At 40.7% G+C, this 14,218-nt stretch overlaps 3 protein-coding genes and 1 long non-coding RNA gene across 4 annotated transcripts; 2 read left to right on the top strand and 2 right to left on the bottom strand.

Annotated features, from left to right (window-relative positions):
• The first annotated feature begins 189 nt into the window (after window positions 1-189).
• On the top strand, window positions 190-1,386 carry txnl4b (thioredoxin-like 4B). The gene is made up of 3 exons (XM_076983062.1): window positions 190-408; window positions 581-732; window positions 947-1,386. The coding sequence occupies exons 1-3, from the start codon at window positions 277-279 to the stop codon at window positions 1,110-1,112; spliced, it is 450 nt and encodes a 149-aa protein (XP_076839177.1). The 5' UTR covers window positions 190-276; the 3' UTR covers window positions 1,113-1,386.
• On the bottom strand, window positions 1,384-3,503 carry LOC143484363 (cotranscriptional regulator ARB2A). The gene is made up of 2 exons (XM_076983059.1): window positions 3,369-3,503; window positions 1,384-2,506 (listed from the first exon to the last, which is right to left on the bottom strand). Exon 2 carries the CDS (start codon window positions 2,497-2,499, stop codon window positions 1,540-1,542), a length of 960 nt encoding a protein of 319 aa, XP_076839174.1. The 5' UTR covers window positions 2,500-2,506; window positions 3,369-3,503; the 3' UTR covers window positions 1,384-1,539.
• A 74-nt stretch (window positions 3,504-3,577) lies between these two features.
• mrpl16 (mitochondrial ribosomal protein L16) lies at window positions 3,578-7,909 on the top strand. Its single transcript, XM_076983060.1, has 5 exons — window positions 3,578-3,933; window positions 4,127-4,198; window positions 4,585-4,733; window positions 5,085-5,378; window positions 6,540-7,909. The coding sequence occupies exons 1-5, from the start codon at window positions 3,873-3,875 to the stop codon at window positions 6,729-6,731; spliced, it is 768 nt and encodes a 255-aa protein (XP_076839175.1). The 5' UTR covers window positions 3,578-3,872; the 3' UTR covers window positions 6,732-7,909.
• A 4,010-nt stretch (window positions 7,910-11,919) lies between these two features.
• Window positions 11,920-13,898, bottom strand: LOC143484344 (uncharacterized). Its single transcript, XR_013122612.1, has 3 exons — window positions 13,103-13,898; window positions 12,104-12,129; window positions 11,920-12,020 (listed from the first exon to the last, which is right to left on the bottom strand). It is a non-coding gene; the product is annotated as an uncharacterized LOC143484344 (long non-coding RNA).
• Between the last annotated feature and the right edge of the window lie 320 nt (window positions 13,899-14,218).

Here is a 14,218-nt window from a genome sequence, read left to right as displayed (position 1 = left end):
GTAATTACTTTTTAATAGGTCAGAGGTGTGAGGCTATGCACTACAGCTATACATTTTATCAGGTAAGATCAGAAAAATATGACAACTAAATCTACACAGAAACGTATTTTTAAAGCACGAAATATAGCTCTTATGTAAAATTATATCACCATGTTTCTAGACGAACAATATTTAACAGTGCTACGAGCAAGAACAACTTCCGACCCTCCTTTGCTGATACAACAGACATCGAATAAGAATTATTACCCGGAGTCGATATCAAGCCAATGTCTAATCATGAGTTTGTTTCTCCCTAAACTTTCGTCCAAGAAGAAAGTAGACGAAGTCATCAAAACTGTCGCGGAGAAAGTTCTGGTGTTGCGTTTCGGACGAGATGAGGATTCTGTTTGCATGCAGCTGGACGAGATTGTGAGTGCTCTCTCAAAATCTACATTATGATAAATAAATCTAGCTTTATGATTTACTTAATGTGTAGTTATATTTTTTCCTGAATTGTGACACATTCATGGCTAACTTACAGGCATTATAAATCTGACCTTGTTAGTTTTGTTGTTAAAACCTTTCACTTTTGTTCTGACAGCTATCAAAAACCTCCCATGACTTGAGTAATATGACTTCAATCTATCTTGTGGACGTGGATAAAGTACCAGTTTACACCCGATACTTTGACATCAGTTATATCCCGTCAACAATCTTCTTCTTTAACGGGCAACACATGAAGGTTGATTATGGGTGAGTATGAAACACTTAAGGACGAACAGCATACAGATTCATTTAAATGTGCAGAAAATGATGTAAGCACCAGTTTCACAAAAAATAACGTATCGGGGTGGTAGCGTTTGAAACAATATTTAAAATTTTAAAGTTTGACAAGTTATAGTTTACTGAATATCAGAATAACTACAGTACGTTTAGCATAAATACATTCTTTTTCATGTTCCTTCAGGTCTCCAGACCACACAAAGTTTGTTGGATGCTTTAAAACCAAACAAGATTTCATTGATCTTATTGAGGTGATTTATCGAGGTGCCATGAGGGGGAAACTAATTGTACGAAGCCCCATTGATCCAAGAAATATACCTAAATATGATTTGCTGTACCATGGGATTTAACACATTTTATTTATACATTTTTTTAACCACAATTTACCGTTTTTGATTGATGAAGATTCAAGTAAGAGCTATAGTTCTGGATTCTTGTAGTGTTCTGCCTAGGTGTGTGTATACAAGTTGTCAGTTATTTCCCATGGAAGTGTTAATGCATAAGTTATTATTATTTTTTCTAATAAAGTATCATGGTTCAGATATCAAACTAGCCAGCATGCCTGTTTAAATTCTTTTTTGTGCATTATCTAAACAAATGTATATAATTCATGACAAAATATTAAATGATTTTTTTAATTACAAAAAGAAGTGGCTCAAGTGTCGTGCTTGTGCTTTTTTATTCATCCCAGCTCAACAACGGGCTGCGCTCACAGTCGCTTTCTTGTAGTGATAATACAGGTTCTCCTTGTTCAAGTCCACATCCTGCTGGCCTCATTCAGGCTGCACTGTTCTTGTCCTTCACGCTGCTCAGCCTGCTCCCTCCGAGGCTTCTGCTTCTAGTAACAATATCAAAGGGGGTAGTTGTGGCTTTGGGCCTCATCAGTTTGGTGAAGAAACGAAACACTGACTCCATACAGACTGCTGGGGCAGCCTCGTGGCACTGCGTCCCTGCTGACATCACACGGCAGCCTGCCTTGAGCGACCCTACCGGGCGGTTGGTTGGCTTGTTGCTAAGCACCCACATCCTTGACTGCACCTTCAGCCAATCGCGTCCCGTTGTGCCAAGGGGCTGGTGCCACATGCTATGGGAGGAGTCGATAAAAGCCACCGCCCACACACGGCGCTGGATCTCCTCCGGCCGGCAACAGAGCAGGTGGACGAATGCCAAGCCACCGTAGCCATGCGCCACCACGGTGATTCTCTCTGCGGTGCTTTTGGCCACCAGGCTCTCCCAGACCAGACGGACGTGCTCCTCCGGGGACAGCCCTCCTTCGTTTGGGTTCATCAGCAACACGGCGTGGGACTCCCTCAGAGCCCGATGCACGTAGGGGATCTGGCTGCCCGTCTCCAGCCCTTCACGAGACACGGCCTTCCAGCTCCACACTCCACATCGCATCGTGCCCTTGTCCTGGATCAAGAGCGTCAGTGTCCCGCGGTGGTTCAGGGCTCCAGGGCTCGCATACACAAAACCAGGGGAGGAGGATTCTCCTCGGGACCCCTTTTCCAGGTCCATCCTGGTCAGGTTCATTGTCTTCTCAAGGAGGGTGTACACATGCTGGGTGATGTGGTGGCAAAGAGCCGAATGTTCTCGAAGGGTTCCATGGACGTCGTTAAGCCTGAAGAAGAACTTGTATGGCTTTAGGCTGCTTCTGTGGCGGAGACGCCCATCCTCAGAGAAAAAATACGGGTAGTCTGATGGAGTCTGGTCACCCGATTCCAAGCACTCCGGCATCATTTTCTACCTAATCAACACATAGATCAAGTTGTAAACAGCTATGGATGCAAATATTAACAAGCTGATTGTCGGTTGGTGAAATTATAACTACATTAAGCTACATTTAAGTAGCACTACAGGTGCATCTCAATAAATTAGAATATCATCAAAAAGTCCACTGTGTTATCAAGACCAAGGTCAGCGCAACTGTGTACCAGGAAATTTTAGAGCGTTTTTGGAGATGGAAATTTTGTTTTCCATCAGGACTTGGCACCTGTACACACTTCCCAAAAGTACTAATACCTGGTTTAACCACAGTATCACTGTGCCTGACTGGCCAGCAGACTCACCTGACCTAAACCCCATATAGAATCTCTGGGGTATTGTCAAGAGAAAGATGAGAGACACCAGACCCAACAATGCAGACGAGCTGAAGGCTGCGTTCAAAGTAACCCGAGTTTCCAGAACAACTCAGCTGTGCCACAGGCTAATCGCCTCCATGCCACAAAAGGAGCCCAGACCAAGTATTGAGTGCGTTTACTGTACATACTTTTCAGTAGGCCAGCATTTCGGAATCAAGAATCGTTATGTTCAGTTGGTTTTAATATTCCAATTTTCACAATTATCACAAGATAAGCTCTATTTTTCACTGTCACGAATCTATATAATATATGCATTTCACTTTTTATATTGAATTTCTGAATTAAATTAAATTTGATTATATTCAAATTTTCTGAGATACATCTGTAGCCTATATACTTCATTATTTTCTGTGCTCCAACACGCCTGATTCATGCTTTCAGTTAATTGTCACATGGAATCAAATGTTTTAGAGCCTAGAAAAGCCAGCAAGCATTTGAATCCCCCCAAATACCACAGCTGAGTCTCACCCTGTCGTGGAGCTAGAGTAGAATGGAGTCACTCATTAACGTGTGTTATGGCCTACCTACCCCTCAACAATTAAATTATTAAAACCTGCAGGTGTTACTAATTAGAATAACGCTGCCTGTAAATGACGTATAGCGTACGTCCCTGAGTAATTTACTTTTTTTCTGGTTTAACTTGTGTTGGTTAAATGTAAATAAATAATACATTGCTATCGAAATTAACTTCTAAAAAATGAAATTCCAAAAAGAAACATGTAAGATGCAGTAAGCAGGCACAAGGATTTGGAGCGAACCTCCATGAACTGAAATTAGAAGTTTTGTGCAACTATACGCGCTAAGGCGGATTTTATTTTTGACAGTTTTGTTTTCACCGGTGGAATTTCAATGTGACACCAGATTTTCGGAAATGGCCGCGACCTTTATGAATGCATGTTGACAACTGTTATCTTTAAAAAAATAATGTAACACCTTTATTTAATATTGTGCTCCTCAGAATTATTTTTAGTCATGTTATCCATGCTTAGGAACGTGTTTTTAGGGCTGACGACCAGGACACACGATTTCCCAGGTATCTAAATGTTAGAGCTTTCTTCTTTGCCCTGCTGACTCAAACCACACTTGCTTGCTAATCGTAAAGCATAGCTAGCTATAGTTGTGCCTTTATGATTCTTTCTTTACGAGTATTTATTTTTGCAAAATAGCATCAAATCAAACATCAAAGTGCTGGTTTGTTCCTCTGCTTTGTCCAATGTCATCCTCAGGTGCCCTGCAGCATCACATGAAGGTACTCTCAGCTGGGCTGAAGACGTACGACGTGCCACCAGATTATAGTGGTAATGACAGCTCCTCCTTCTTTGAACTTTTTCTTTAAACTTCTGCACACCGATTATTCTAAGACATCTGACAAGCCAGCATCCAGACCCTATGTGGTTTTGAACCATATAACCAATTGTTTAATTATGCATTATCGCTATGCCCCAAACCTAAGGTTTACCAGTCAAATTTTAACATCAGCAAGCATTAATTCTGATTTGGTAAACTGGTGATAAACTTTTGTAGATTATTTTATTTATAAATCGCATACTGAATAACTTAAAGTACATGCAAATTTAAACAGGGTTTTGGAACCCGCCAGTGCATTTACCGAAGCACTGACTGAGGTAAAGCTTTCATATTCCAAATGACAGGAATACTGTTTTGCGTCTTGACTCATGTACAGATGTGGTTCTACCAGAGAAGCCCAAACTGAAGTTTCTCAACAAGGTTCCTAATTATCCAAAGCCCAGGAAAGAAATGAAAAAGTTGCGTGATATTCAGGGTCCAGCTAGAACTGGTAATACATTCACAAGTGGACAGTATGCCATTGTGGTCAGTATTTCTCCCATTTCTTCACACACTTTCTCAGTTTATTCTTTATATACTTGCGTAATGCTTGCAATACAGTTTTTTTACAGAAGCTGTGGTAAAAGTCCAAAGGTTATAATAAAGTTGAATCTGAGTTGCTAAACTCTTATGATCTTCTATGACATTGTAACACAAAGTTTAATACAGATACAATTAATAATCTGGTTCATCTTTTTCATTCAGCAAATTATTGATGGGCCGGGCTAATATTTGGACATCTTAATTTCTCTTGGAAAATGAAAAGCTTAATTTTCATTCTTTCATCCAGAAACCTGATACCAGATTCTTAAATGCCACTTGTTCTGTCGTTCCCAGGCCATGGGTGGAGGTTACATACACTGGGGGCACATCGAGATGATGAGACTCACCATTAATCGGCGGATGGACCCGCGCACCACCTTTGCCAAGTGGCGCGTCGCCGGCCCGTACAAGCCCCTCACCCGCAAGAGCCTGGGCCAGCGCATGGGCGGAGGCAAGGGCGCCATCGACCACTACGTCACCCCGGTGAAGTGTGGCCGCTTGATAGTGGAGCTGGGAGGCCGGGTCGAGCTGGCGGAGGTGGAGCCGGTGCTTAAAGAAGTGGCCAAGAAGCTGCCCTTCCCAGCCAAGGTTCGCCTCCTCAGTCCCGGGGCAGGGTTCCTGTTTGGTTCTCCGCTCTACTTTGTGCGTGTGTCTAAATCAGGAATGAAATGGAACGGAGGTTCTGGGTGAGTGAGGAGAGAGCACGTCCCACGAGCGCTTGGCAGCCCTGCTGTACAGACTCTCGTCGTTTAGTCGAGTGGCCTCAGTTAAAGCTTAAGCAGACGGAGGCTCTACAGTATATGTTCAGTGACCCCTGGGGGTGATTGTCTGACCAAGGCCCACAGGCTCAGCTTTTACTCTATAATGGCCTAAAAAGGTCTGCCACACTTGGTCTGTTCACTGTTTTCATTAATCATATTTTTACTTGGCCTTTTTTTTTTTTGTTTGTTTGTTTGTTTTTGGTTCAGTGGTAATCGTGCCATAAAAAGAGGAAAGGACCAGTTAGATTGGATTCATAAACACTGGACGAGATGGTATTACTATCAATTGTGCCATTAGATGTTAAGTCACATGAGTTTCCTTGATGGTAAGAGAAACGTGGGGATTGTCTCTGTCAAGTTAGGACACATCAACACTAGACACCCTCATCAAAGGTGGTCAGCTACAGGGTGATCAAGCCCGAGCTTGTGTCCTATACCCAATCACAAGTCCAGGGGACTCTATGCACCACAGGGGCGTCCACTCTCCTGAGTCAGGCTTGGAACTGACTGTATACCTCCGTCCCCCAACTCCTGGATTTGGAGAAAGGCTTATTTCTAGCTTTACAAAACTGCCTAGCTCTGTATAAATAAATGATTAAGTACTAAATGTACTAAAATTAAGTAGAATTTGAACTACATTTCTTCTGTTTGATCACCCAGAACTAAATGCAATGTTTGTTTTTTTACTTAAAGCTCAAAATCACATCATGTATATGAATTATTTTGCGCAGAAATATTAATTTGGTCACAAACATCTGTGAACTGGCAAATTATAAAATTTTTTGTAAAGAGAAGAAATCAATATAATGAATAAGAACTATGCACTGTAGGCTGAAACCACCAATGTGTTAATATATTTCACCACCGATGTGTTAATATATTTCATATCTCTGTAACTCTGAAGCTTGAAACGTGAAGTCCAGCTGTGAGATGTTGGCAGGTCATTGTGGTGTTCATATGTTCTTCTGGTGGCTGTGGTCTCCTACAGGTGGTGAGCAGAGAGAGTCTGGCTGCAATGCAGCAAGAGCAGGCTGAGATGGCGGCGAACAACCAGAACCCCTGGACCTTCCAGAAGATCGCCAGGTCCAACATGCTGGGCATTCGCAAGGTTCTCAGTCCCTTCGACCTCCACAATCACGGCCGCTACACCGGAAAGTTCTTCGACCCCCACCGTGTGTGACTGTGTGGTGGGCTGATGTGTGATTGGGCGGTTGTCACAACCTCGGAGGAAGTGCCAGGATGTTCCTTCTCAGGCTGCGTCATAGGTCGTCATCAAAGGGGCTTGAAGGTGTGAAACCCACCAGACCCTGTGTTTGTCAGTCCTATCTGAAGTCCTGGCTTTTCAAGACTTTAGTCAGAGTGAAGTTATCTGAAAGTACATTCTGGTTTGAATTGCCAATGACAGGAAACTGGGACAAAGCTGAAAATAAAATAAATGCGGAAAAATATAAAATAAAAGTGTACTAAATAAACTGTTTAGTTTCCTTATACTAAATGATGTTATGAAATGCCTCTGTATGATATGTGTGGTTCTTTTTGAATAGAATGAGCATTATGTCACCTGGTTAGCAGATTGGGTTCTGCTTAAAGGAGGAGCAGTCTGAGTCTTTGTAGTTGGATTTAGCATGTTTGTCTTTTTAAAAGTCATGTTGTCTTTTCATGTAGTTCACTGTGTGATGCAAGTGCAACAGATCATCCAAACACCAGCTACACTTGAATCTAAAAAACATCTGCTTAAGCTTTTGGTCCAGTTCAGATGGGGGTTGAACTGACTGACGACACCCTGGACAAACGGGTCTTGGTCTTGGTGGATGACCTTTGACTTCATGAAGCTGCAAAGCACAAGATCAATCATGAGTACTTTATTTTAACTTTGTGAGAACTAGGCTCATGTGTGCTGGTGGGTTCTGGTAGAGAGTACGCTGTGTGCAATTGGCTGCTGCTTCTCGCTGTGTGATTGGACATGTAAGACTTGTATTTGTGTTACGGTTATAAAGCGACCTTGGGTATCTTAAAAGGCGATATATAAACTGAACATTCATCATACATTATATATAAACTTCTTCTTTCGGCAATTCCCATTTAGGGGTCACCACAGTGGATCAAACTCCTCCATCTGGCCCTGTCCTCAACCACCAGCCACTCTCATATCCTCTACCACTGCATCCATAAACTTCCTCTTAGGTCTACCTCTCCTCCTCTTGCCTGGAAGTTCCATCCTCAAGACCCTCCTACCAATATACCTCTCCTCCCTCCTCTGTACATGTCTAAACCATCTCAATCTCGCTTCTCTAACTTTATCTCCAAATCATGCTACATGTGCTGATCCTCTAATAAACTCATTTCTGATCCTATCCTTCCTCGTCACTCCAAATGAGAATCTCAACATCTTCATCTCAGACACCTCCATCTCCCTCACCTGTCTCTTTGTCAGTGCCACTGTCTCCATACAACATAGCAGGTCTCACTACTATAGATCTTTCCTTTCATTCTAGCCGACACCCTTCTATCACAGATCACCCCAGACACTTCATGCCATCCACCCCACCCTGCCTGCACTCTCTTCTTTACTTCTTTCACTTCCTCCATTACTCTGTACCCTCGACCCTAAGTAGGTAAACTCGTCAACCTTCACCAAATCAACTCCTTCCCATTATATATACACACATACAGTATATACTATATATACTGTATATTGCCTGATCACAGAAGCTACACAGCTAAAATGTCTAAAATATGCTGTTTATGTGTAACCTTTTCATATTAACCACACAAACAAAAAAACGCTTCCATAGATGTAAAAGGCAAAAATGCCATATAGACTCAGAAACAAGTGGGTTAAAAGTGAAGCCAGCAAACATCGGTAAACGGGACTGACGGTCAGAGGTCAGAGGTTACACAAAAAACAGCAAGCATAGGAAAGCATGCAACTGAACCACAGGCTGTCATGATCCTTTGACCATATCCTTGATCAGCTCCTGTGACTCGATCTTTCAAGCACGCGTTCTTCGCGCTCTTCGAGAAAGGCGCTAAATCCTCCAACGCTCCTCCCAGAGCGTGGCAGCTCAGAGCCTGCATGCCCAGACACATGACCTTAACCCCACCGGAAGACTCTCGTTACACCATACACATGAATGCCCCCCCAGCCTCCTCAGGGAGGAGCTCCAGGCGGGGGAGCTTGGAAGGCCCTGGGCGGCTGTGCGGAGGTACTTGGAGTGGGTCACAGCCACCGTCTCTGCTCAGGAGCTCCAATCACATCCCGGGAGCACCTGGGACTTGGATAAGCAGGAGCTTCAGTGCCAAGAGATAAATTCTGTTAATTTCGATCTTCAAGCAGCTGAAATTCTGTTTGCCAAATAGGACTTCCAGCCTGTCAAGGGCATGGTTTTTTTTAGAGGGCGGAGTTTAGTACGACCTTGAGTGATTCGTCTAGATTTTTAGTGTCTTCAGGAAAGCACTTTCCTTTCAATTAGATAACAGTGTGTGTCAAGTTATGAAGGCTGTTACGGCAACAGTAAACCTCCTAAGATAAAACTTAAAGCAGATGGACACAGAAACACAGTTCTGGCAACTCTTGCATCGTCTGCTTGCTCATAGAGGACTGTATACAATATCCCAATGGACAGGCCCGAGTGGCTTGCTACCATCTTTTACGTAGATACACACATTCTGAGTTTGACTGTGAGTATTGGTAACGCTTGTGCCAGGGCTTATGTATACATGAATGTTTTTTGGTTGAAAGTGAAGTGATTAGTGTTTCATTATTTTTCACTGTAATATTTGTGGAGGTCACATGTGTGCAGTGGTTATACTGGTGACTGCTGTGTTGAGGCTTGTACATACGCCAGTGGAACCAGGCGTGATTGGTATACAGGAGAATTAATCTGGAGACAGCCTATTAAAGTTTTGTTAGTGAGCAGTGTTGGGAACGTTACTTTAAAAAAGTAATTAGTTATAGTTACTCACTACTTGTTCAAAAAAGTAACTGAGTTAGTAACTGAATTACTCTATAATAAAAGTAACTCGTTACCAGGGAAAGTAACTATTTGCATTACAGTAAAAAAAAAAAGTTATATGCCAGTGAATAAGGATTTTTTGAAAAAGCAGTTTTCACAATCAGTTGAAATGAGTAGATCAGAAAGGTGTTTAACTTTTGATATTTATTGCACATCAACAGACCAGTGCAGGATAAAATCCTTTAAAATCCCAAATCTTTGGTAAAAAAAAGAAGCAAAAGTAAACAGTTACACTATATAGGCCTACAGTACAGTGCATTTACATCTATCAAATTAAATTAAATTCTCTCAACCTGAGACAACTGGTTTGTTCACAAAAGAAGTAAACTTAACAATTAAACCTCTATACTTAATTAAATAAATCAAATACCCAGTCTGGTAGACATTCAGGAACTTCAAGTATTTTCTAAAATAATGTTTATATCGCCACCTTGAAAATGATAATTTTTCTTCGGCTTGCTCCTGACTCGCCATTTCTGCCTCTTCTCCATTTGTGTCGTGTGCTTCGGCGTGCGTGTAAAAACACTGGCTCTGATTGGCTACCATAACGCTGCCTTAGCCAATCGCTTACTGACTTGTTAAGTTAAACAGGTGTTACACATAGAACCGTGATCTATCGAGATCTGTTTCTCCTCACGGCGTTGTAACGACAGGAAAAGTAATTAATTATATTATCCCGTTACTGACAAAATGACGCCGTTACCTAACGCCGTTATTTTTAACGGCGTTATTCGCAACACTGTTAGTGAGATATGGAAATATTTATCATTACCACAGTTTTGCCCTTCAGACATGTTCTCAATGATATCCAATGTATTCATTTAAATGTACGGAGCATAACTGCTATCACAAGCAAAATAATATCATGACAGCTGGCATGCTTTACAAGTTATTTAAATGAGTATTTAAATTGTCAAATTAAAATATTTAAATTGTATTTAAATGTAAATTGTATTTAAATTGTCAAATGTTAGATTGTTTCTCAAAATAGGACGTTGTCACTGTTCAGGTCTCTCCTGCCAGAAGAGTATTCTGTGGGCAAAACCAGGTCTGTTTTGAGCACCATGTATATTCAGGGCTTAGTCTCACGTGTGAGGCTTGTTGCTTCACAAACAGTCGAGTTATGTCTTCATTCATCACCCCAAACATCTCACATCTATGCATTATGCAACCATGGAGAAATTAGCAAAATGTGCTCACAAAGCATGCAGTGCATATCATAACTTTCTTGCCATGATTTTACTAGCTAATAACTAATGATACAGACAAGCTTAACCTGATAAATGTGTTTCCATTAATTTCATTTATAGGCAAACTGAGATCTGAGTGCTTAGGAAAAATAAAGTATTTTCCCCCTCGGTTTCTGTCATCACAGCAGGGGTGTTAGTGATACATATCTGCTGTTTCTCAGCCTCTCAGGTGAGTGTATGTGGAATGACACACTTTGAGCATCCTGTGTCCTCAGACATCGTCATGCAAAGAGAATTTCCCAGGCTACATGTATGAAACATTGTCTTCATGCGTAAACACAGAAAAGTTCATATAAGCTGTGTTGGAATGTTACTGAATATTGATACTGATATATCCAAAATTGCCCAACTTATTCATCTTCATTTCTTTTTAAATATTATGTAGATCCCACTTAGAGTGTTAGTGTCTGAGTGCAGTGAGTGTTTGGTGGTATTCTGAAGGTTTCCTGCTGTAATGGAGCTAGTGTGTACACATTAAACCCACATCCTTCCTGGACTACAGACCATGGTGCACATTTTATTCCATGACATGAAACAAAAAAAACAGATTTTTCTGAAATCATTGTCTTCATTATTTCATTTACCATTTGTACTTTTCATGTAAAACCAAGTTGGTCTACATTGCAAATAAAAAAAAAACTGTATAACACAGAAATAATGTTTTCATCAATGAAGAAAATCCTCATCAAAAATAGTAAAATGATGAAAATTAACTATATAGAACAGAAATGTGTAACGAATCTGTAAATTAAGCAAGACTAAGCAGCATTGCAACAGTAGCACATTTCTTTGAACTAACAAATAAAGCACAAATGTACATTGGACACATTACATGAGTTATCACATTAAAAACATCTTGCATCTCGCAAAAGCATACTGAATTCCAACAGTGCGTATTAAAAAACCACTATGACAACCCTTAATATCTAGTCTTTTATTAAAATAAAATAATAAACTTAATGAAAATATTTCCATCTATTGAGCCATGTAAGATTACTGGAAAATGATGTTAATTTGCAGGTTAATTCACTACTCATGCACATACCCTTATCAACTATGACTAGGAATGGGTCATTTAAACATTTCAGCTACAGTTAGACTTTCCAGGTTTAATGAATTTACTGAAAATACTGTTCAGTCACTTTCCAAATCTTGAAGGCTAGAATCTTTACCCTCTTGATAACACACGGTTGTCAGCACATCCTGGGAAGACACAAGGCAGTGAGTGTGTGGCAGTAAATGACAGACAAGGATAATTATGCACCTTAATGATTGTTAAGACTTACCTCATCTTCTAGAAAGTTCTTTGACTCTAATATAGGGAAATGTTAATGGATAAACAACAATGTGTTGTATGTTAGTGTTAACATGTTAGTATTATGTTTTTTAAATAAATATTCATATAAATATTAAATGCCAGTGGTGAAGGTTTAATTTCAGTTTTGGGGTGGGGGAAGGGGGTTACAAAACTGCTCACACCACCAAACCTAACACATCATACAAACCTAACACACCACCAAACCTAACACACCATACAAACCTAACACACCACCAAACCTAACACATCATACAAACCTAACACACCACCAAACCTAACACATCATACAAACCTAACACACCACCAAACCTAACACACCATACAAACCTAACACACCACCAAACCTAACACATCATACAAACCTAACACACCACCACACCTAACACATCATACAAACCTAACACACCACCAAACCTAACACATCATACAAACCTAACACACCACCAAACCTAACACATCATACAAACCTAACACACCACCAAACCTAACACATCATACAAAGCTAACACACCACCAAACCTAACACACTCTGTCACATCTGGCCCCGCCTCCCTCCTGTCAGTCATGTCTTTGTTGTGTTCTCCATGTGTTTGTGTTTTGGCTTCCTTTATTGTGTGCCTTTATTTTGAAATTCCTGGTGACTTCACACCCCCACCCTTGCACTTCACCCTCTCATCATTGTTTTCAGGTATGTTTCATTTGGTTCCTTGTTTTAGTCAGTGTATTTAAGTCCTGTGTTTGGTCTCTTGTTTGTTGGTTATTGTAAAAGTTCTCCTGGCCATGATATCTTGCTATTTAATGTATTTATCGCTCATTTGCCTTTATGTCTCCTCTGTTCAGTGTATTAGTGTTTTCCATCAGAGTTGGTGTATTTTGTTAGTGTTATGTTAGGTTTCTCTTGGGTTAGTGTATGCCCCCCCCCCCCACTACACAAATAGTAAATGTTATACTCCACATTAATCCATACCTTTGCTTTTGCAGTTGATGGTGTGAAACAATACCATGGTGGCCAGTGTTAGAGTGACCACAGTCACAGTAGAGCACAGCACATACATCCACTGTCCAGCAATCTGGTCAGAGTGTCCTCGATCTGACAAGATCCAACATAAAACAGTCAAGAGAAACTGAATGGAAAAGTGCACTAACTACAACAAAAGAAACCATGGCAACATTAATAACCACGGTGACAAGGGTCATGAAAATTAAAGAAGCTAAAAAAAGGGAGAATCAGGGGGTGTGTCTACTGATGGACACTTGCACATAACATTAACATATAACATTAACACAAGTCCCCGAGCACATAACAACCTTAATAGAAGTTCACATGCACATAACAGTGCACAAACATATGTGTTTTTATATTATTAATATATTCACCTGTCACAGTAACATTGATATTATGGCTTACAGTGGATACATGTGCATCTACTTTACACCTGTAAATACCACTGTGAGAGGCAGATAAGTTCCTGAATATTAGGAATAAGATCCTTTTATCCCCAGTATTATTCCTCCATTCTGTTGTGGTGTGACTGGAGTGATTCAGAAGTTTGCAGTCATTCCCATCATCAACTTTGCACCAAGACACTGATGTGTGATTCCAGCAGTGTGGATCAGTGGTGACAGTACAGTTGATCTTCAGGAGCTGCATTGGTGCTGCTCTCCACACTGTGTTACGAGGCACAGTGAGAGTTGCAATACACTGATGTGCGGGCTCTGAAATACAATAACACAAAACAACCTCACTTTAACACTGTTTTTAACATTTTTGACTATTAATACAGATCATGTATGTACACATATTTAAATCCAGGGTAAAACTTCAAATTTAGACATGTTCAAATCCAGATTAAATTGTATCTCTTCTCAAGTGTATATAACTGAGACCTTTACTGTAAGATTCTATTAATGGATACAGTTCTCTTCTCACTGAGAGAAGTCTGATGAGCGCTTACACTTCAGTTCTGACACTGCATTACTGTAATAATTCTTCATTCTTTATATATTCCCTTCTTACACATTTTAATCTCATGTTTGTCATGCCTGGCTCCTCCCCTGTCAGTTTTGTCATTATTTATGCAAC

The sequence above is a fragment of the Brachyhypopomus gauderio genome, chromosome 20 (assembly GCF_052324685.1).
Source record: "Brachyhypopomus gauderio isolate BG-103 chromosome 20, BGAUD_0.2, whole genome shotgun sequence".
Lineage (NCBI taxonomy): Eukaryota > Metazoa > Chordata > Actinopteri > Gymnotiformes > Hypopomidae > Brachyhypopomus > Brachyhypopomus gauderio.
The sequence above is the reverse complement of the archived record's forward strand: the minus strand, read 5'-3'. Positions and strand labels throughout refer to the sequence as shown.